The 22,797-nt window shown below is 33.4% G+C and overlaps 1 protein-coding gene across 1 annotated transcript in view; it reads left to right on the top strand.

Moving 5' to 3' along the window:
• Nucleotides 1-22,312, top strand: part of vg (transcription factor vestigial) — a 171,711-nt gene extending 149,399 nt beyond the window's left edge. The window contains exon 4 of the mRNA XM_035353725.2: nt 13,704-22,312. Coding sequence (XP_035209616.2) covers nt 13,704-13,750 — 47 coding nt within the window. The 3' untranslated portion in view covers nt 13,751-22,312. The remainder of the gene's footprint in view (nt 1-13,703) is intronic.
• The last annotated feature ends 485 nt before the right edge of the window (nt 22,313-22,797 follow it).

Here is a 22,797-nt window from a genome sequence, read left to right as displayed (position 1 = left end):
CTTGAACTCAAAGCAATAAGAACTAAAACTTAACTAAAAAGATATAGCCGAAGCTATCAAAATTTCTAAGTAGTTGGCCCCTACTAAATATCAATTAAGCTAGCAAAGCTATCAAGGGCCTGATACACGGCCGAGCGTTGTAATAGCTTAGACAGAGTGTAGTCATAAGGAAAACGCGTGCTAGTCAGAATCTCGTGTTCTCTAACGAAGTCAGTGGAACTTTGACTTAAATACCGCTCTTATTCATTTGCATTAACCGCAATTCTAAAAACACATTCTGGTACGAAATTGTAAGCTGAAATTAGGAGGGATAGGAAAGTAGCTTTAACTAAAGATAACTGTAAAAACTCAGGATAGTCTTTAGTAAGTTTACAGATGTACTGGAATAAAAGAACTAATGCATAAAACATCAAGGATGATGTTTCGGAAATATTACTTAAAAAATTCTTTAGATTTGCTTTAAAACCCGGTTAAATTTAGGAAAACTGAATTAACATTTCAGCACTTTAGAAAGGAATTTTTCATGTCATATATTTTGCTTTAAAATTTCATACTGTTCTCCGGATATATGTGAAAAGCATAACAGTATCTTAAGAAAAAAAAATTGAGAACATTTTTAAGTGAATTTAATTATTCTTTAAAAAGATTCCATATACATCAATGAAAAGAATGAATGAATTGATTAGCAATATTGTTTTAAAATATTTAAATCGTCCAAATGTTTATTAAGTGTTTAAATATATTTTGTTATTACGTGTTAATAAAATGTTAGATGTAAATATATGTAAGTTTCATATACATTATAGATGACGAACTTATTAATGTGATAACAAATTAAAAATGATTTTTTTCTCAGTCCCAGCAGAATCCGGGAGCTCCACATACTCAAGCATGTATGAATTATACAAATTACAAACAATACAAAGGCCTTACCGCTGACATTGGTTTTATGTCTGTAAGTGTTGCTATATATTTGGGATCATGGTAATGGTCTATATCTTAAGATCTGTGGTGGTGGTGGTTTTGAATGCATGAGGAGTTATATCGATGAAATTTTAACTGGGGCGTTTCCTTCATTGCACTGCATCTATATAGTGTTTGCTTTGATATTGCCTATACATTTATTGATTTTTCTAAGATTAACCTTTTATTTCAGAGTTTTTGTGATATACCCTTAGGTACAAAGTAAATGAATTTTATTAACCTTTTGAAGACGGGATGGCCATTATAGTGGCCATAGAATCCGCTCTTTGAAAAGACGGGGTTGTCCACTTTAGTGGCCATGTCTTTTTCCCCCATTTTCCAGGCTGAAAAGTGGGGTGAAATGTCAAACTTGACGTCCCTAGGGTTTTAACCACTTATCTCTTTCAAAGGTCTTCCTTTTGCGACATAGATGCACCCCTCTGAGAATCCATTAAACTACACACAAGAATCTTTGTTGCAAATAGGAGGTGATTTCTTAAAGGGGGGAAAGCATTCGGTTCAAGATTCTCCGTCCTTTGGTAGCTTCTACTGCTACCAAAGCCCCGGCCTCAAAAGGTTAATATGTTATGTATATTATTACATCAAATTACATTATTAACCATAGCATTCGCATAAAGTACAAAGTATTACTTTTGATTCATTTCGTTAAATGCTAGTTCATCTTTGTAGGTTTTGTTTTCTTGTTTTCTCTGTAAGAAATCAATAAAAAATATCTTTTCTGTAAAACTGGGATTGGTAAGCACTATTGTTGCACTGACTGTCATTTATTTTCAGCTTAACTTTGAGACCTTAATAAAACTTTCCTTTGGTAGACATACTGGTCCCATAATAAATGCACAAATGTTTACTTAACTGCCAAACTAGCATCTTTTAGGTATATGCGGTCACGCAATTTTTTTTTTTTTTTTTATTTCGTCTAAAGAGTCATTTTTTTCAATAATTATAGCTGGAACCAAATGTCCTGTTTAAACTTCTAGTCGCTTTTTAAAACTCTGGTTTACGGACTCATTGGTGAGGTATGTCTATTTTAAACCCTTTGTAATTGGTGTGACTTCTCTCACGTTGTGAACAATGCGTTAAGCCTTTTGAGTTATCAGCCCGGGGAACAACTTTCGGACAACGACACTGATGACTGTCACACGCGGAGACTGACAACTGATTGGTTAACTCATAGAATGACGGTATCAGACAAAGAATTATTTTGCCAAAGTGTGACAGCTCATTTAAGTTGAGTTCCGAAAGTGTTCGAACTCCCCCCCCCCAATTTTTTTTTTTTTTTTTTTTTTTTAAAGTCTTTTTGCCTAGCCTCGGAACATGATTCCAATCAAAAAAAGTTCTACTAGTATGTCTTGTTTTGGAAGACCAGAATAGAGCCTAGTGTTGCGTGACAGACATTCCATGAAGCTTTGAGTTCTACGAATTTGTTTTAGCTTTGTTTTTTCATCTCAACCGCAAAGAGAGTTGTATCTTTATTTTTATTATTTTTGAATTCGCCTGTCTAGTTTTGCGCATTTCAAAATAACTGAGATGCATTATTCTCCGTCAGTCAAACATAGTTAAATATGACTCCCACCTCCATTGCTATTATAAATCAGAAAAAACTCTCAGGCGAGGTCCATGTTATTGTTCAAGAATACCTTCCTTGAATTAAGTTCAAGAAGCTGATTTTAATGACTTTTCTAATTTAATAAAAAGAAAGTACTAAGTTGCATTTCATTATGCGCCTATTGTGTAAACTTAATGTAATGAACATTTTTTTAAAAAATTATCTTAATTTTACTTTCCTTATTTAACATTACTGAAATTTCCAGCTCTAAATAAATACGTGAATCCATTTTTATGTATACTAATTATCCTAATTAAGAAAAAAAATCGCAGTAATGACGATTACTCAAAAAGTTACATGTAGAATTTAATGCAACTTACCCACAGTATACAACACATAGTATGGTATAAAATAACATGGAAATAAATTACCAGACAATTATGGTGTTACAGAAATTAGCATATGTATAAAATGAAAAAAATGGGATGTGTCAGTTTCATATAACAGAATTACATTCACTATGAAGTGCGATCTTCCTTAGATGCAATACAACACATGCAGCGATATGCGATGCTCTCAATTACACAGTCTGTCAATTCCGTGGGAAGTGAGAGCCGTTGCTGCTGTGAAGCAGTTGCAAGCGTCTCAGTGGTGTGAAGAGGAGGACTGAGAGCAGCTATACATCTTCCTAAAGCATCCCAAATAGGCTTGATAGGATTCAGATCCGGTGTACGAATTGGCCAGTCCATGCGTTGAATTGTTTGGTGCTGAAGATAATCGGCGTAGATGCGCGCTCTGTGCTGTTTAGCGTCGTTGTCCTGTCACCTACTGTCCTGGAATTAGGGCACACATAAGCATCAAGGATGTCATCTCTATAGACCCAAGCAATGATGGTTCAACATGGAGGTCTATGTGTCCACACAAAGAGTTACCACCCCAAACACAGACCCTGCCTCCTTCGTATGCATCTCTTTCACGGATGTTTGATGGATGATAACGGGTTCCAGGTTCCCTCCAAATCAAATAATGCCTACTATCGCTTTGGAAGCTAAACCTGGACTCATCTGTAAAGACAAAAGCTCTCCATCCCTCTAGCTGTCCAGTGGATATGTTGACGTGCCCACCTCAAATGTTCCGTTCTATGACGTAGCATGAGTGGCACGCAAATGGCTGGTGGCCTCGCGTACAGACTTCCTTTGAGAAGCCTCCTACCCACAGTTGATGTTGACACCAGCCTTGAAGTGGTTGCAACAAGGGAGGGTCTGAGTTGATTCGGAGTTGAGGTTCTAACGCTCGTCGTAACGGTTGGTCGTCCTTGGCTAAACCTCCTAAATGCCGAATCTGTGGTTAGAAATCGTTGCCAAAGTCTACATACTACCTACAGAAGAACTCACATATAGCCATCTGACCTACAGAAGGACTCACATATAGCCATCTGACCACTTCTGTCTGATTTTTTCCTGCCTCTAGTCTCCCAATAGCTCTTCATCGATGTTCTTTGGGCGAATGATGCCTAGAGGTCATTGTTACAAATTGGCTATCCCAAATGTCTTATCTCAGTATACACAGTGAAATTTCCAGGCTTGCTCTGAAACATGCAATTTTATGCTCATCGCAGACAACATAGTAGCGCCACTAATTTGCATACTGAAGTTTTAATCAGCTATTTTTATTTGACCACATATTCAAATTGTATACTTTTTGCCTTATTTTGAAGAGTTATAGCTATTTTGGTGATTTTTCCTTATTTTTTAGAAATCAGTGCATTAAGGAGAAAATAATAACTTTCATCATTGTTTGCATATCTCTTGTGCGCTTGAATATTTTTCATTTATTTTTTGCCTCACACCGAAAGGAATATGAATACACACTTATATTATTTATTGTCTTTTTTAACAACTATTAATCAAAGCTTAGTTTTGAAACATTTTTAATCCAAATACGATTTGCCCATTGCATCAATCTGAAGTCAAATCTGAAGAAGATGAAACCTGTATCGTTTTTAATTTATGTCGTCTTTCTTACCAACCTACTTAGTATTTTAAAAACTAAAAGCCTCACAAAATTTTATTTTGCATTGGATATGGAAGATAAGCCTCATGCCTTTCATATCATGTCCCTATACATCTTTTTTTTTTTTTTTTTTTTTTTTTTTTTTTTTTTTGCTGGAAAGGTTTTATAAACTTACTTTTATATTTCAAGGGCTCATTTTCAAATACCGGTTTTTAATTTTCTTTCTAAATGTCAAATCTTAAATTAAAACTGATTTTTTTTTTAAAATTATCTTCTGCAGTTACTGCACAGAACCAGTTTCGCATCAATTTCTACTCCCCAAAAGTGTAATTCTTTTACAAAACATTCTCCTTGTCATGCACTATAGTGTCCAAATTAATTGGGTCAAAGCGTTCCTTAGATAGGCTGAAAATAGGAGAAAAAATGTAATAGGCTTCTAGTTTTTGAACACTCAAGGCATTCTAAATCAAAATTGAAATCGCGCTGGACAAGTAATTCGTTTTGTCACTAAAAGCGCTCAAGGCTTCAAACTAACGACAAGCACATTTGACCGTATTCATCATGATGTAGAGTCATTAGGGTTTTTTTATGCTGGAGAAGTGAAGAATGAGCAATGCTCTCTACAGGACTCGAACCTAGACATCTCGAATACGCGCCGAGGATGCTACCGTTACAACACGGAGGCATGCGGAGAGTAGGCAGAAATTACCTTGTATACTCCCCCGTTTTAAAGAGCATCTGGGGATATGGGGACCCAATCGCCAAATTCTGGTAGTGACGAATTATCGTCTACCACCATTTAGTTCGGGCTTCACTATTATGTCATTAGGGTTTCTTGATGCTGGAGTAGCGAAAAATGAACAATTTCATCACCGGAACACGAACCTGAACCTCTCGAATATGCACCGAATGTGCTACCGTTACACCACGAAGGCATGCGGTAAGTAGGGAGAAAATATCTTCTGCGGTTGTTTCCTATATTGTAATTCTAGGACATGGGAACAACTATAATAACTCTCTTTCCTTCTCTCTCTTCTTCCACCACTTCATCCACTTTTTACCGATCACTTCTTCATACTATGTACCTTTTCCTCTCTATGTATATGTTTCTTTCTATCTCATTTTCATTAGATAATGCTCCTTCTCTTATCGGTCTATTTCTTTCGTTTTCTCTATCTTAACTGCTCTGATACTTTCCTTTTTCTGTCTAGCTTGTGTGTTAATTTCTTTTGCTTTCTTAATTTCTAAGGTTTTCTCTCTCTATAAGTATAATGTGTGTCTCTCTTCTATCTTTTTTTTTTTTTTTTTTTAGTAATTTAAATCAGAGTTTCTTAAACTGTGGGCGCGACCTCCATGGAGGTCACGGGATTTGGAGCAGGGGTCGCCAAAACTTTTAACAGTTTTGATATTTCCTTAAATTATAATAATTTTACAATTACCAAATATTTTTACACAAAAATAAACGTTCATTTTCCTTGCTTTGCACGTGACGATATCATTTCATCTGTTACTTATTTAAAATTTTCACGTTGTTCTATGTCTTAAAATTAGAAATTAATCACCTGAAACTGCAATAGTATCTAATAGTACATGAAAAAAGTGAAAGTTTCACTCAAGCGTGGGTCGGATTTGCTCAATACTTATAGGGTCCCCATAAAATTTTTATAAATATTAGGTCGCGAAAAAAATCTCAGTGATGAAAAAGGGTCGCGACTGAGAAAAGTTTAAGAAGCCCTGATTTACATATTAATTTATCCAATACGCACCTCTGTAGGCTCCAACCAAAAACTGAGAACAACAACAGCATCAGATTAGTAAGTTGTAAGCTAATAACAACAATAACACGTCTATGTAATTTTCTCTCGCATATGGTAGGTTTTATGGCTCAATGATTTTCAGCATAGTAATATTTAAAATCATCCAGCTTCCTTGGAACCTTTTCCCCTACGTTTGAGTAAATTGCTGTTGTCTCAGCAATATTAAGCCACAAACATTTTTCTTGAAGTATTTTCAGCAAAATTAAAAAATAACCTTTTTTTAATCAACGCAAGTTTTTCATTTATTAACTTTTCTTTTTATATCTATCATCAAGATCAGCTCCAATGTCCAGCTCTTGAGAGAAATCAAAAATTCTGCTCACTGTTCATGCAAGAGGAAAGCAATATCTTCTTGCCATCCTCTTTTCTGCATCATCCCTCTAACCCCCTTCCCCCGGACACACTTCGCAGTAATTCAATTCCGGGTGCCACACCGCCGCCATTTTCATTTACTTCCGCTACCATGGACATCAAATCGCCCTCGTCCGTCGCTTGGCTCCTCCATTGGCGGATAAAGGCGGAATGGAATCCACATTCCAAGCGAGGCATCCGCTCCGCTCTGTTATTGATCCGCATTCTCATCTCTCTTACCCCCTCCACCCAGTCATCAGCTCCTAGCCTTTCGAATGTTCAATTTATGCACAAAGAAGAAAAATGCAATGGCAATTCGTAGGCAGCCGTTGTTTTCTTCTGCTTTCTTCAGTTCAACAATCAAGAGAATTTTTCTTCTTTGTTTCCTTCTTCTGGGTTCGTAATTCATTTACTCCTCTCCAGAAGCATAAGACAAACAGGGAGGTAACAAATACATTCGGATGATTCAAATACTTGGAACATTGCTGGAATGCCTGGAACTTTGTTCAATGGACACGCCGTTTAGATCAGCCTCTTTCGTTATCCATTGTTTCGGTCTCCGATAGCATAATACAGTGTATACCGAGACTGAAGTCTGAGGCTACGAATAAATGTTTTTTAGAAACTATCTTTACCAAAGTTGTAACTGAAAAACGTAAGCTTCAGACTCATATTCTCTGGCATATATAAGCGCTCTTTAGACCTGAAATTTTGAATTTTTTGATATGTACGTTTGTGCAAATATATAAATCTATACTTCCAAACGTATTGTTTGTTTCATAAACGATGTATTAACCGTTGTAGATTGAACAATTCATCTCAGCAGGTAGCCTCAATTTTTTAAAATAATAAACATTCTATAGCATTAAAGTATTCATTTCCTTATATTAAAGTTTGGCTTATAATAGCAGATAATCCATTAAAGCAGTAAAAATCATTTATCCTTCTACATTGCGTGGAATTAAACAAACAGCAGAATAATATACTTACTACCCACAGCAACAAACACAACTGATCATGGATAACTTAGGTAAATCAGCGTCTTGGATTCACAAAGCAGGACTTCTTCGTCATGGAGACGCTCTTGTTGGCAATGAACTCATTCCGACCATCTCCCTCATAGACCTGCCATTACGCACTGTAGAGTATCTTATAACAGCTGACAATCCATTAAAGCAGTAAAAAGCATTTATCCTTGTACATTGCGTGGCATTAAGCATTGCGTAGCATTAAACAAACAGCAGAATAATATACTTACTATCCACAGCAACAAATACAACTCAACATGAATAACTTAGGTAATCAGCGTTTTGGATTCACAAGGACTTCTTCGTCTTGGAGACGCTCTTGTTGGCAATCAACTCATTCCGACCATCTCCCTCATAGACCTGCCATTACGCACTGTAGAGTATCTTATAACAGCTGACAATCCATTAAAGCAGTAAAAAGCATTTATCCTTGTACATTGCGTGGCATTAAACATTGCGTGGCATTAAATAAACAGCAGAATAATATACTTACTACCCACAGCAACAAATACAACTGAACATGGATAACTTAGGTAAATCAGCGTTTTGGATTCACAAAGCAGGACTTCTTTGTCTTGGAGACACTCTTGTTGGCAATCAACTCATTCCTACCATCTCCCTCATAGACCTGCCATTACGCACTGTAGAGTATCTTATAACAGCTGACAATCCATTAAAGCAGTAAAAATCATTTATCCTTCTACATTGCGTGGCATTAAACATTGTGTGGCATTAAACAAACAGCAGAATAATATACTTACTCAACCCACAGTAACAAATACAACTGAACGTGGATAACTTAGGTAAATCAGCGTTTTGGATTCACAAAGCAGGACTTCGTCTTGGAGACACTCTTGTTGGCAATCAACTCATTCCTACCATCTCCCTCATAGACCTGCCATTACGCACTGTAGAGTATCTTATAACAGCTGACAATCCATTAAAGCAGTAAAAATCATTTATCCTTCTACATTGCGTGGCATTAAACATTGTGTGGCATTAAACAAACAGCAGAATAATATACTTACTCAACCCACAGTAACAAATACAACTGAACGTGGATAACTTAGGTAAATCAGCGTTTTGGATTCACAAAGCAGGACTTCGTCTTGGAGACACTCTTGTTGGCAATCAACTCATTCCTACCATCTCCCTCATAGACCTGCCATTACGCACTGTAGAGTATCTTATAACAGCTGACAATCCATTAAAGCAGTAAAAATCATTTATCCTTCTACATTGCGTGGCATTAAACAAACAGCAGAATAATATACTTACTATCCACAGCAACAAATACAACTGAACATGGCTAACTTAGGTAAATCAGCGTCTTGGATTCACAAAGCAGGACTTCTTCGTCTTGGAGACACTCTTGTTAGCAATCAACTCATTCCTACCACCTCCATCATGGACCTGCCATTACGCACTGTAGAGTATCCTGCTTAATATTCGCATCACATTCTTTTGACGAACTGCTTTACTTAGAGTGTTACTTTCAAGCATGATATGAGTGAAAGTCTGAGCTTACATGTGTCCCCCTAAAAGTATCTATTGCAATAAGGTCCTGAAAACTTATAGTGAGCCATCAATCGAATGTCACCAAATCAAGCATTGAATGCAACGCGCGTTTTCTTATGGGAATATGTGAGATCTCGCGTTCTGTTTCATATTAACAATCTGAAAATCTCAGTTTCGTAAGGAGACTGTTTTTGAGCAGGACATTCTAAATCGCATAATGTCAAGCTACATAAGACATGGACGTTACATGAGAAATTGTTGAATTTCCATGAAAGGCTTCAATACAGCATTAAGCTGCTGTATTGAAGACGTGAAGTCTCTTATGTGAATCCAAAATACAGACTCACTTAAAGTGGATAACATTAAGTACGGTAACATCGATCCAGTAGAACGGTGCCCTAATACCAGGGTACCTGATTCCGAGACCCTACCCCTTGTAGAACCAAAAAAAGTTTTCGAATGGGGAGAAGTAAGTGAATGTTATCCTCGAACGAAGATGAAAAGGCTGAAAGTAAATTGAAATGAGAAAATTAATCTTGCATGGAGGTCATCTGCATAATGGTCTGTACCGTTTGTAGCAAATCACGAAGTTTCTCAGCTAAGTTGATACTGCGAAGGAAACTGAGAATTTTAGAAAAATCTTTAAACAGTTCTTGAATATCCGGGCTAATGAACCAGGATAAGAGTCCTTCCATGATTTTTGACAACTTTGCAGGCTTACTTCTCAGCTTTTCATTGTAGCTGGCTCTTCTCGTAGTTCCGCTTCGCCGAGATTCGGTCGTTGTCAACTCAGGAAAGTTTTCTTGGGTGACATCTGGGGCTGGTTTCCTCTGGTTTCTGGGCTGTCCTCCTTTTTTTTTATATACCGCACAACCATGGAAACTGCTTACATGCTCCCCTTGGCTAAATAGACAGCATAGCTTTTCCTCCGGTTTCTTCAAACAGGTGTTACTCCTGTGCAGCCTTCCGCACTTCACGCATCTATCCTGGTTATTGCATAGGTGCTGCGTATGACCAAAGGCCTGGCACGGTAACCTGTGCACTTTGTTAAAATTTATTTCAGTATGGTTGCAATTTCCCGATTCCCGGGCTGGGCAAGATTGACTCATCCCTCTAGTGGGTTTACAAAATAAGTACCAAGTTTACTTGGGTGCTAAACACCGGGGATCCTGCGACAACCTGACCACTTGTCCAGGGTATATGTTATTGCAATCTGAGATTCACGGGTAAGAAAGTAGATATCACGACACTTCAGGCAATGACTCTCTGAGGGCTGTTTGCACCACTGAGTTTAGTTTGGTTATGCAACTTCCCAATTTTCACTGATATCCTAGATAATGGCAATTCTCTTCCGAAAGTATATATAATTTTCAGAGACTGCCTTAATAATTTTCAGAGACTGCCTTAGTAATTTTCAGAGTCTGCCTTAGTAATTTTCAGAGACTGCCTTAATAATTTTCAGAGACTGCCTTAATAATTTTTAGAGACAGTCTTAATAATTTTCAGAGACTGCCTTAATAATTTTCAGAGACTGCCTTATGAAGTGAAGGAAATGTTTGTGAAATAAAGTGATAATGAGCATGCATCTTATAAAAGTGAAGATTCTCTGAGCACAGACCGTGCTTCAGTTCTTAATATTTCTGAAGTCTTAATTAATTACTGTTAAAGATTCGGGTTAATAAAAGATTTTTCTGTATGTCAAACATTTCTCCTTACATATATTTTTCGAACAAAGACTCTAATCTCCCTAAAACGATTTCCGAGAGCAACTAATTTCTCTGTATCAGTATCATATTTACTGAAATATACTAATTATCCAGCTATTTTACTCTTCGAAACGCACTAAATCATTTATATTACTGATGAGGGATTGAATCTTCCATTTAAGTAAAATCATAATCAGTTCGTAAAAATACATCAGTAAAAAGCAGGAAACATAAAATTGGCATTTGTGAAAAAGGAGAATGGGGCGTTTTATCACTTGCTCAAAATTTATTATTATATCGAGACAAAACCCCAGGAAAACTAATTGCTTATAAAATACATCTCCGAGGAAAACAGACATTAATAAATGCTAGCATCCTTAAAACTTTGCAAGCACTGAACAAGTAGCACAAATCTTCTATTCCTGTCAGCTTTGTAATTTGTCAAAAGAGATAGTTGAGCTCTCTAGTAAATAAATACGAATAATGTTAAAAACCAAAAGCCAATTTTTGGCTGAAATGATGTTGGCCAATTGTTGGCTAAAAATACCAAATTCTGTTTTACCAAAATGGAAGTAAATTCATCAAGCTTTGTTTCATAAGTTACTAACTCTCAACGTATCCAACTTGCTCATGCAGCAGACATTTATGCGTCATTGGAAAAGTTTCCTGGATATACTATAAAGCTATCTTGTGTCATAGTTTAATGTAAACAACGGTGATAACATTATAAGGTCTGATTTCAATTTCCTAATCAGTTATTGTAAATTACTTTCCTAGCAAACTACGTTTCATTTCCCTGACAGAATATAAATTTGCAGCGCGCGATATTCAGATTAGGCAGAATGAAGGAAGTTTTTGGAGGGTGACATCAGAGCGTGTTCTGCCTGCTTGAAGGCCATGCTGCTAACGTTGGTTTACTTGATTAAAATTCTGCGGCGTTGAGTTATTTTTGCCATTAGGCTTGTTTAGGCTGACTTCGGTCAGAGCCAGCTTGTGCGCCTAGGCTTCGTTTAGACGGTGGTATAAGTGTCATAGACACATAAAAGTGTTTCGTTCACACCTGCGTTTAGACTGTGGTATAAATGTCATAGACACATAAAAGTGTTTCGTTCACACCTGCGAGACAGAGGCTAAGTCGTAGTTAGTTAGAGAAGCTAAATTTGCGCATGCGTGGATGTGCCTACAGCTTTCGTTAGCTCTCTGCTTTCTCTCTCAATGAGTTTCGAGTGTTCTCTCTGATTCGTCGACTCTTATACCAAGTCGACATAAAATTGAAAACTTCGAACTTTATGCCAAAATTCCTAAACCAGTTTTTGAAACGTAGCAAGGTATTGTTACCTAGCAACAAACCTCGGCTTAAACCAGTTATGACATTTATACCACCGTCTGAACGGGCCTTATGCCCATATCACACATGCATTTGTTTCACACGAATAGCTGTTTCGAACAATTTTTCTGCCTAGTTTACTATTGAAAGAAAGACACGTGATTGTTTTCCTTCCTTTCGAAAAAAACTGCAAGTTGTTCGTTTTCAACCAATCAGCTATCAGCTTGTTTGTAATGGAGGACCAGTTTACCCCGTTAGACCAGTTATGACATTTATCCCTCCGTCTGAACTTTAGGCCCATATCACACATGCCTTTGTTTCACACGAACAGCTGTTTCGAACAATTTACCTGCCTGGTTTACTACTGAAAGAAAGACACGTGATTTTTTCCCTTCATTTCGAAAAAAATTGCAAGTTGTTCGTTTTCAACAAATCAGCTATCAGCTTGTTTGTAATGGAGGACCAGTTTATCCCGTTAGACCAGTTTACTGGTTTAAGCCGAGGTTTGTTGCTAGATATTGTAACCTAGCAACAAACCTCGGCTTTTACCAGTTATGACATTTATACCACCATCTGAATCTTAGGCCCATATCACACATGCATTTGTCTCACACGAACAGCTGTTTCGTAAAATTTTTCTGCCTGGTTTACTACTGAAAGAAAGACAGATGACTTTTTTTCCTTCCTTTGGAAAAAAATTGCAAGTTGTTCTTTTTCAATCAATCAGCTAGCAGCTTGTTTCTAATGGAGGACCAGTTTACCCCTTTACATGTGAACTTCAAAGGGGTCTGTGGTGATTAGCTGTTGTGACAGAGCAAAAAAATATTCCAAACAGTTGTTCTTTCAAAACAAAGGATGTGTGACAGCGGCCTTAAAAAACAAATCTTATAACTTCTTTCAAAAAGAAAAGCTGCACGGTTTAATGACGCAGAGAACGTTTACGAGGATGCCTCAGAGAACACTTGAGATAAAATCATATGAGTGGCGCAAAGAACAGTTGAAAGCTATTGAGGACTATTTGCAAGATATTTCAGTCAAAATTTGCCACTAAGTTAGCAAATATTGAATGAGGGACTCTGGCAAAACATGTTATTTCGAACTGTTTAGGACCTGTTTGGATTAATAACAGTATGGCTTTGGTCCTATAGAGCTTCCTTTGTCTTAGTTTTATGTTATGTAGCATCTTTATACACAACAACGGTGCAACAGAAATATACTTATATCGCTAATGGTATCGTTACTCCTGTATTGCCCAACTGGGAAATCGTAATATGGGCTACAAAGAACTTATTGCGAACTTAGTAGCTTAGTTCGAAAACGTAACTTAGTGCTGTAATTAGAAACTCGACTGTTTCTAATGTCAATTATGTATCATCCTAAAGAAATAATATTTTTGGTTTCTTTCCTTTATAGGTTTGGAAGGTCAACCTCAAGAGAGCAAAGACCTCTACTGGTTCTAAGGAGCTGAACAGTGATATTTTTTCTTTCAAAAGACACAAGTATTACCACTCCAAGAATGGCAGAACAAATAGAAAGGAGATGGCTAGAATCTAGGTGCACAGTTTAATATTGTAAATTCTGTGAAAGCAAATTACGCAGCAGTATTAAAACGAATAGTTTTTTAATCGTAAAAGCAATAAAATAAAACGATTATACAGTATTAATTCAGCAGAGTTAATGTAAATAATTCATGTGGATATCAAATAATGCAACTTTGACAAAAAATACATTGAGTTTTTTTCCATTAAAAAAATATTCTATCTTTTTTTAATAATGTACAGTTTCAATTTAGTGAATGAAATGTTTTTTAATTTGATAAACAACCGATTAACAAGGTAGAGCTATATTTTCTGAATTTTTTGTCCTTCATGTTATGTTTATAGGGAAAGAAAGAAGAAATAGTAAGAAAAGTCAGCTAAAGAAATGTTGTTGTCATTTATAATTAAATAAACTATAAATTATCAACAAAAAATGGAAATATTTTGCTTTCATAAAAACTAGGCGTAGAATGTTAAATAAATATTTTATAATAAATATACAATTATCAATATTAATTAATTATTAATAATTTTATAATAAATATATAATTATTAATATATTAAATAAATATAATATTAATATAAAAAAGAATGAAAGAAAAATCCAGTTTATTCATAAAAATATGTTGAATATTAAAAAAATATTAGAAAGAGAAACACTGGTCAACTAGTATTAAAGAAAACTGCAATGAATTGTTAGAATGGATTTTAATTTGAGCACAAACACGTATCTAAATTAAAGCACATTTTTTATATTCAAAACTATGTGAAATATTAATTCTTCATAAGATATCCTAGCTAATTTCTGCCTATGAAATCTAAATTTCAAATTTAAAAATAGCAGAAATAACTTTAAATTTTGTCTAAAAATTCCTAAGAGTTTAAAATAAATTAAAACAACTAAAAGAAATAGTTCCACTTGTATTATTTATTCTCAGTTGCTTGACATGAATAACTTTACAATATAGAGTATTCCTAAAATTACTCAATAATTCAACAATTATTGTAATTATTGAAGCATGAATGTGACTATTTGTGCAATGAATTTGAATTTATCTTCATGTGTATATTTCTAACTAATAGTTTTCATCTGTTTATAAAATAATGTCTCAAATATATCTCTATTTTACTTCTTTTGTAAAAATCATTTATCTTTCTGCCAGAAAAAATTACTAGTTTAAAATAGGGCTAATGTTTGGAATATGGTAACAGGTAATTTGGCGACATTTTGGTAAGGCGATAAAGGTAAGGCTTTTTTGGTAAGGCTAGGACTTTAGCAATAATCTGAGAAGTACACAGTTCGAATCACAGATTATTTTGTCTCAGAGAAATGAGAGATCATGAGACATGTCATGTGACATTTTCCGGAAAATTCCAATTGGGATTTTAGCTAATAAGCACTTAGAAACAATTTCGCTGCTAAAGTGCAAAATCGCCCACTTATTTGTTTGGCGCTTTTTACAAGAGTAAGAAGAATTGGATTTTTGTCAATTTTCTTTGACTTTTTAAGTGAAAAATAGGTCGATGTGTACATGGATAAAGTCAAGAGTGTGCGCAATGCCATTTTTGTGCAATTCTGGGATGTGTTTTTAAGTGAAAATAGGTCGACGTGTACATGGATACCGTGTATGTGCAATTCTTAAAAACGCAGCAAGCAGTGGGCGATTCTACACTTTCTCCCAATTTCGCACCTGATCTTCGTCATGATTAAGCACTTTTGTTCCATAAAAGTTCTAGCATAAGCGTAGTTCGGCTAGCAGATTGCTGGAAAAAATTTTGTGTTAAAAAAAAAATGCCTTTACTTCGTAAAAACAAAATGGCGTCCAAAAAAAAAAAAACTAGCAGGTTGCTGTAGCAGGGTTGGTCGCCAAAGTTTCGCCAAAAATTCGCCAAGTTACCATATTTTGAAGATTCACCTAAAACAGTGGCTTTTTCGTCTCTATATTAATAAACAAATTCTCATGTAATATTTTATTAGATTATGATTTGAATTTATGATGTCATACTATTGTAAATACGCTGTCCATTTGTGCAGAGAGTTACTTCAGCGTTTAGGTATTAATCACTGGTTTTAACGACAGATGGCTGTAAGAATGTTTAAGATCCCTAGAAAACTTGCATTTAGCGCTTCTGAATTTTTATCTATTAGGCTTAAAAATTTTAGTCGCATATATTGATGGAGTGGCAACATCGAATGAATCTATTTTTTCAAGTAAAAGAATGGCACTGAAGATAAACAGTGGAAATTCTTAATATGCTGAGCATGTTTACAGTCAACCTTATGTAATCTTAATATTTTTGAAACAGAATTCCAATTATTCGTATTAACTTCAACCACAGCCAGTTTCAATAATCAGAAAATCCAGATTATAGAGTTGTCTCTTTTTTTTTCTGTAAGCCAAATATGTATTTACACTAATTCAATATCTTAAAAATAACACGTAAAGTAAAATGTATAATTAGTTTTTATCAAGTAAGACTAAATGTTATTTTTTATTCACATAAAAAAATAAAAATATAAGTAAATTGCGTCTATTCACATAAAACAGTATTAAAAAGAAACCTTTTAAACACACAAAAGCATCTCTTTCAGATATGTGCAATTCCAAGATATTAGAAATGTATTTTAGTAATTGCAGTTATGTGTGTCAATTTAACTTCTTAAAGTACTAAGAAATCCATGCATAGCTTTTAAATCGCTCAGTTCATTAAGCACTTAGAAATTGATAAAATGCGAAAGATTAAGCAAAAATTTAACTTTATGCCAAGTGGCAACACTTTGATAACTAATTAGGCTCGAGAAGCATGAAAGATAAATTGAAACATTTTCTGTAATTAACTGTAATACTTGATAACCAAAGCAAATTGGTGATATGTCCATAGTAAGTCAAAGAAACGATCTAAAAACTTGAGAAAGACCTCTCTGCGGGTAATAATTTTTTGTATTACATTTAAATCAACAAAAAAAATTGAAACGTATAAAGAGTTAAAAAATATGATGTTGACACCACATGACTTCCTCGTATAGCCATTAAATTACACATATTTTTTTGATGTATTTCATTTAAACTTATTTCCTCGAATTTCATTAGATATATTTCTCATTCAATTAAGTTAGTTCGCGGCAAAGCAAAAACACATAACAACCCAAAACATCTTCATTAAAAATTGTAAAATACAGAAAAACATAAAACACTAAACCCAATTAATTTTTTTTATAATTAAAATTAGTTTGTATGCAAAAACAAGCAATTCGGCCAGCGGGCAAGAAAACAGATTTTTCGGTGCACGAAGCTGAAAGTTTACTTTTGATCCAATTCGACAAAAAGACATTGAAAGTGCAGAAACTCACTTAATTCACTATTCTACTGCCGGTTCGTTAGGCTTAAATCGCCACTTTTAAATTTTTAATAATTCTAAAACTATTGCATGCAGATTAACTAAAGGCATAAAAACCTTGACCGAAACTTAAAAGCCACATAAGTCAATAACGATTAAAAAAACTGCACAATTTACCAACATATAAGAATAGAAAAACTAAGTTCACTAAGCCTGGTAACAGAGTGGGGATATGTATTTATATGTGATTGGTGCAACCGATTGGAACGAAAAAGAGAGGTTCATAACTATATATTACATCAGTCCCATATACAAAATTTCAACATTAACATTCTACGGCTACTCGTTCTTGAGTTATGCGAGGTACATACATGCGTACGTCCGTACATGCGTACAGATGTCAAGCAAAAAAAATCTCTTCCGGATAGGGTTTAAATCCAATTTACAATTCTTTTTGGCAAAAACAGCCCTTTATTCTGCCCCTACATGACAAATGTCACGCAAAAACATCGTTCAAATGGTTTCGAGAGCGGTTGAAAATTATACATTCATTGAAATATGGTACTCGAAATTTTTCGAGATTACAATACTTCCCTTACTTCGTCCTTATTACTCTTAAAGAAGTAAAAAATGGTGTATTTTATTTTGCTAAAAAGAATAATAAAAAATGATTTCATAATTAGGCTATTATTCTACTATTCTGAAATAGAATTTTGTGATTACCTGATTGCCAGGAGTTGAATTTTGATGCATTTAATATGCTAAAAGGAAATTAAATATGCAAAGTATATAAGAATGTTGATGTAACATCTAATAAATAACTTATATCAAAAATTATATACCCACAAGAGTCTAGTTTCATGCTTTAAAATGTGTAGAAATTTATGACGTGGTGCCTAAAATTGTTATCTCTAGATAGTACCTGAACAACGTGCCAAAATTTAGGTGTTACTTATATAATCTCTGTGCCAATATGCAATCCCCATTAACAAAATTACTATGTGCCATCTCCAGTTAACTACATAGAAAATTCAACTGCAGAATTGAATTTGAAAAAATCTCTTGTCATTTTTGTGTGTGTTACTGTCGCAGACGCTTCAAAGTTAAGTTTTTTTTTTTTTTTTTTTTTTTTTTTTTTGTAAATAGTAAAATATTTATTCGGAAATAGAATTTTGTGAAGTTGATGTAAGTGGAGTGTAATTACTAGATTTTACTGCTACACGCAATACTGCTCACTTTAATTTCTGCTGAAGTAGAGCCGAATATATGCAATTGTAAAGTTATGTAAGATCCATTGACAATGATATCATTGTGAAAGCTATCGCAGTATGTGAAACACTATATGTTGTAATTGTGCCAAATTGTATATAAATCGTATGTTGCAAGTTCTTGAAACGTAAGGCTCATTTTTCAATAATATTTGATAAATTCAAGTTTGCATTTTTCTCAACATTTTCTGAATCAAAGGGATTCAAATGATCCGACTAACCTTTGAAATTATCTCCCAAAGGGAAGATAATTTCAAAGGTTATCAGAGCTATATTACCCACTTTATACTAAATTCTTCTCTGAAAATTAAAAGTAGCGCAGGACAACTAAAGTGATAAATTAATTAAACTAAGTGATTTAGATCTTGGAGCAATCGCACTATATTTTTAGTCCAAAGGGATTTCAGTCCCGAAGGACTATTGCTTTCGTTTTGGCATTTTGCGTCGGACTCATAAACGTCGGTTCACTTTTCAAACTGTTGCCACAAAATGTTAGAGTCCTGCATTATATTTGAACAAATTAAATAATGAAAAATCTGCATAAATGATTGTCTATTTCTCGCATTGTGATAAAACAATGGTACATAGAGCCATCGAATTTTGAATGACGAAATCCTACTGCGAATATGGGCATCGGAAATCCCAAATTTGGAATTTGTTTTATTATAGATTTTATATTTTGTAAAACTTTAACGAATTTTTGATTTACAAACTCAATGCTTTAAAAGCGAGAAATGGCAACGTTATATAGAAAAAAAATACTTTTATCTCCAGCTCGCGAGACTGTGTATATCGGAAATTCTAAAGATATGCTTAATTTAACATTATTTTGCGATATTGCTCTTGAACTGAATTTTATGGTTTAAGTGCAAAGAACATGATATTTAATAAATAAAGGTAACACTCAAAACGTTAAAAAAACGCCCCTTTGGACGTAATTTAAAATCTGAAAAATTTCAGATTTTTTTTTATTTTTTATTTAACGAATACTTTTGTTAGAAGACAATGAAATTAATATTTCAAAAATTTTTAAGCAAATTTTTTTAAGCGCAGGGTAACTTTTAAATGATATTAATGATTTAAATTTATTGAAATTGGAGCAATTGCGTTATTTTTGATAACGAATACTTCTAATAGAAACCAATGAAATTTATATTTCACAAATTTTTAAGTTACATTTTTTAAGCGACTATAAAGTGATGTTAGTGATTTAGATCTATTGAAAATGGAGCAATCACATTATTTTTTTAACAAATACTTCAATTACGAAAATTTCAATAATTTTTAAGTAATTTTTTTATCACAGAGACAACATTTAAGCGATATTAGTGATTTAGATCTACTGAAACGGGAGTAATAGTATTATATTTTAACGTAAATTTCTGTTATAAACCAGTGAAATTAATATTTCACAAATTTTTAAGCGACTATAAAGTGATGTTAGTGATTTAGATCTATTGAAACTGGAGCAATAACATTATTTTTTTAACAAATACTTCAATTACGAAAATTTCAAAAATTTTTAAGTTACTTTTTTAGCACAGAGACAACATTTAAGTGCAATCAATGATTTAGATCTATTGAAACGGCAGTAATAGTATTATTTTTTAACGTAAATTTCTGTTATATACCAGTGAAATTAACATTTCACAAATTTTTAAGTTATTTTTTTTTAAGCATAAGGGGACTATAAAATGACGCTTGTGATTTAGATCTATTTAAATTGGAGCAATCGCATTATTTTTGTTAACGAACACTTCTGCTATAAGCCAACGAAATCAATATTTCAAAATTTTTTAAGTTAAATTTATTTAAGCACTGTGCAACTTTAAAGTCCTGTTGGTGTTTCAAAAATTTTAACTTAGTTTTTTTAAAGCACAGAGACAATATTAAAATGAGACTAGAGATTTAGATGTATTGAAATTGGAACTCCAGTATTGTTTTTTTAGCGAATACTTCTGTTAGAAGCCAATGAAATTAACATTTAAAAAATTCTTGAGTTTTTTTTTAAGTATAGGGCAACTATAAAGTGATGTTAGTGATTTAGATATATTGAAATTGGAGCAATCGCATTATTTGTTTTTAACGAGTACTTCTGTTATAAGCTAATGAAATTAATATTTCAAAAATTCGTTAAGCGCAGGGTAACTTTTAAATGATATTAATGATTTAAATTTATTGACATTGAAGCCATCGAGTTATTTTTGTTAACGAATACTTCTAATAGAAACCAATGAAATTAATATTTCACAAATTTTTAAGTTACATTTTTTAAGCGACTATAAAGTGATGTTAGTGATTTAGATCTATTGAAAATGGAGCAATCACATTATTTTTTTAACAAATACTTCAATTACGAAAATTTCAAAAATTTTTAAGTTACTTTTTTAGCACAGAGACAACATTTAAGCGATATTAGTGATTTAGATCTATTGAAACGGCAGTAATAGTATTATTTTTTAACGTAAATTTCTGTTATAAACCAGTGAAATTAACATTTCACAAATTTTTAAGTTATTTTTTTTTAAGCACAAGGGGACTATAAAGTGATGCTTGTGATTTAGATCTATTTAAATTGGAGCAATCGCATTATTTTTGTTAATGAACGCTTCTGCTATAAGCCAACGAAATCAATATTTCAAAATTTTTTAAGTTAAATTTATTTAAGCACTGTGCAACTTTAAAGTCCTGTTGGTGTTTCAAAAATTTTAACTTAGTTTTTTTAAAGCACAGAGACAATATTAAAATGAGACTAGAGATTTAGATGTATTGAAATTGGAACTCCAGTATTGTTTTTTTAGCGAATACTTCTGTTAGAAGCCAATGAAATTAACATTTAAAAAATTCTTGAGTTTTTTTTTAAGTATAGGGCAACTATAAAGTGATGTTAGTGATTTAGATATATTGAAATTGGAGCAATCGCATTATTTGTTTTTAACGAGTACTTCTGTTATAAGCTAATGAAATTAATATTTCAAAAATTTATTAACTTCATTTTTTTTAAACACAGAGACAACGTTAAGGTGACATTAGTGATTTAGAGCTATTGAAATTTTAGCAATCGTATTATTTTTTTTAACGAATGCTTCTGTTAGAAGCCAATAAAATAACATTTCAAAACTTTTTCATTTTTTTTAAGCATACGGCAACTATAAAGTGATGTTAGTGATTTAGATATATCGAACGCGATAGGGCAACCCTAAAGTGATGTTAGTGATTTAGATCAACATTTCAAAAATTTTAAGTTATTAAACACTAGGAATTTATAGCTCTGAATAAGGAAAAAAGCGCTAAGAATTTAAATTCTGAGTGTCAAATATTTCACAAGATTCGTGAGATATTCCAGATTTCCAATGTCCAATTTCTAATAATAACTATCTTAGTACAAAAATGAATGAATTCATTTAAAAATTTACCAAAGGAACATTCTTGAGAATCCTAAAATTATAAGCGATACGCCTCGCTTATTAACATAGCTCTTTAATTTTCGTAATTATCAGAGATATATCTTTCCTGAACTTATCTAATATAAATTTATTTTCTACTTGTAGTTCATGTGCTTGAATAAGTATAAGCTAATTTATGCATTGTGCAAAGAAATTACTACCTATGGATGAGGTACCTCTAGTGAACATATTTAATGTGTAATTTATGTTCAGCTTGTAATTAGTTATTACTTGTATAGTCAAAAGTCAAGCTTTGCTTTAGGTAGAGAAATTATTGTCAATGGATTTAAAAAATCCGACGCTTCTTCACAGTTTCTGTGTATGTTTTCAAGAATATAATCTTAAGATTTTTGTGGTCTTGATTATTATGTGTTTGTAAATCTACACGAGAATGATTGTATAAAATGAATAAAATTTATGTGATAACTAAATGGGTTTTTTTAATTGTGTGTTTGTTCTTACTTGTCACATTAGTATACAATATATAAAAGAATCGCATGCTTTGGAACTAAGAGGAGAGTTTTAAAAGGTAACACTTTTGTTACCTTCTAAAACTACAGCGTACTCTCGATTCTCCGGCCTAATACCGGCAAAGTCCGTCAAGGGTAACTAAAAATCTGATGTGTGCACCACATTTCTTCCTTGTACGGAATATTAAGTTAAACCCATTTTTTCTTGCATTTCATTTAAATTTATTGGATTGAATTAAATCTACTTCGTCGATAGCACATAAACCACAATAGAATAAAAGCACTCTTTAAAATTCATCATATTTGTTTACCATAGCGAAACTCTGGCGCTAGGTTCCCTTAATAGCGCTATATTTCGTCCATATTATAACTCAGAATGCACAAAATTTATATCATTTGAATTAATCGTTGCCACATGTTCTATCCAAATACTATAATAAATCTAA

This window comes from Stegodyphus dumicola, chromosome 11, assembly GCF_044657685.1.
Source record: "Stegodyphus dumicola isolate Sdum_Otavi_A_Nest chromosome 11, ASM4465768v1".
NCBI lineage: Eukaryota > Metazoa > Arthropoda > Arachnida > Araneae > Eresidae > Stegodyphus > Stegodyphus dumicola.
Note: the sequence above shows the minus strand (reverse complement) of the source record. Positions and strands in the feature narration are given on the sequence as shown.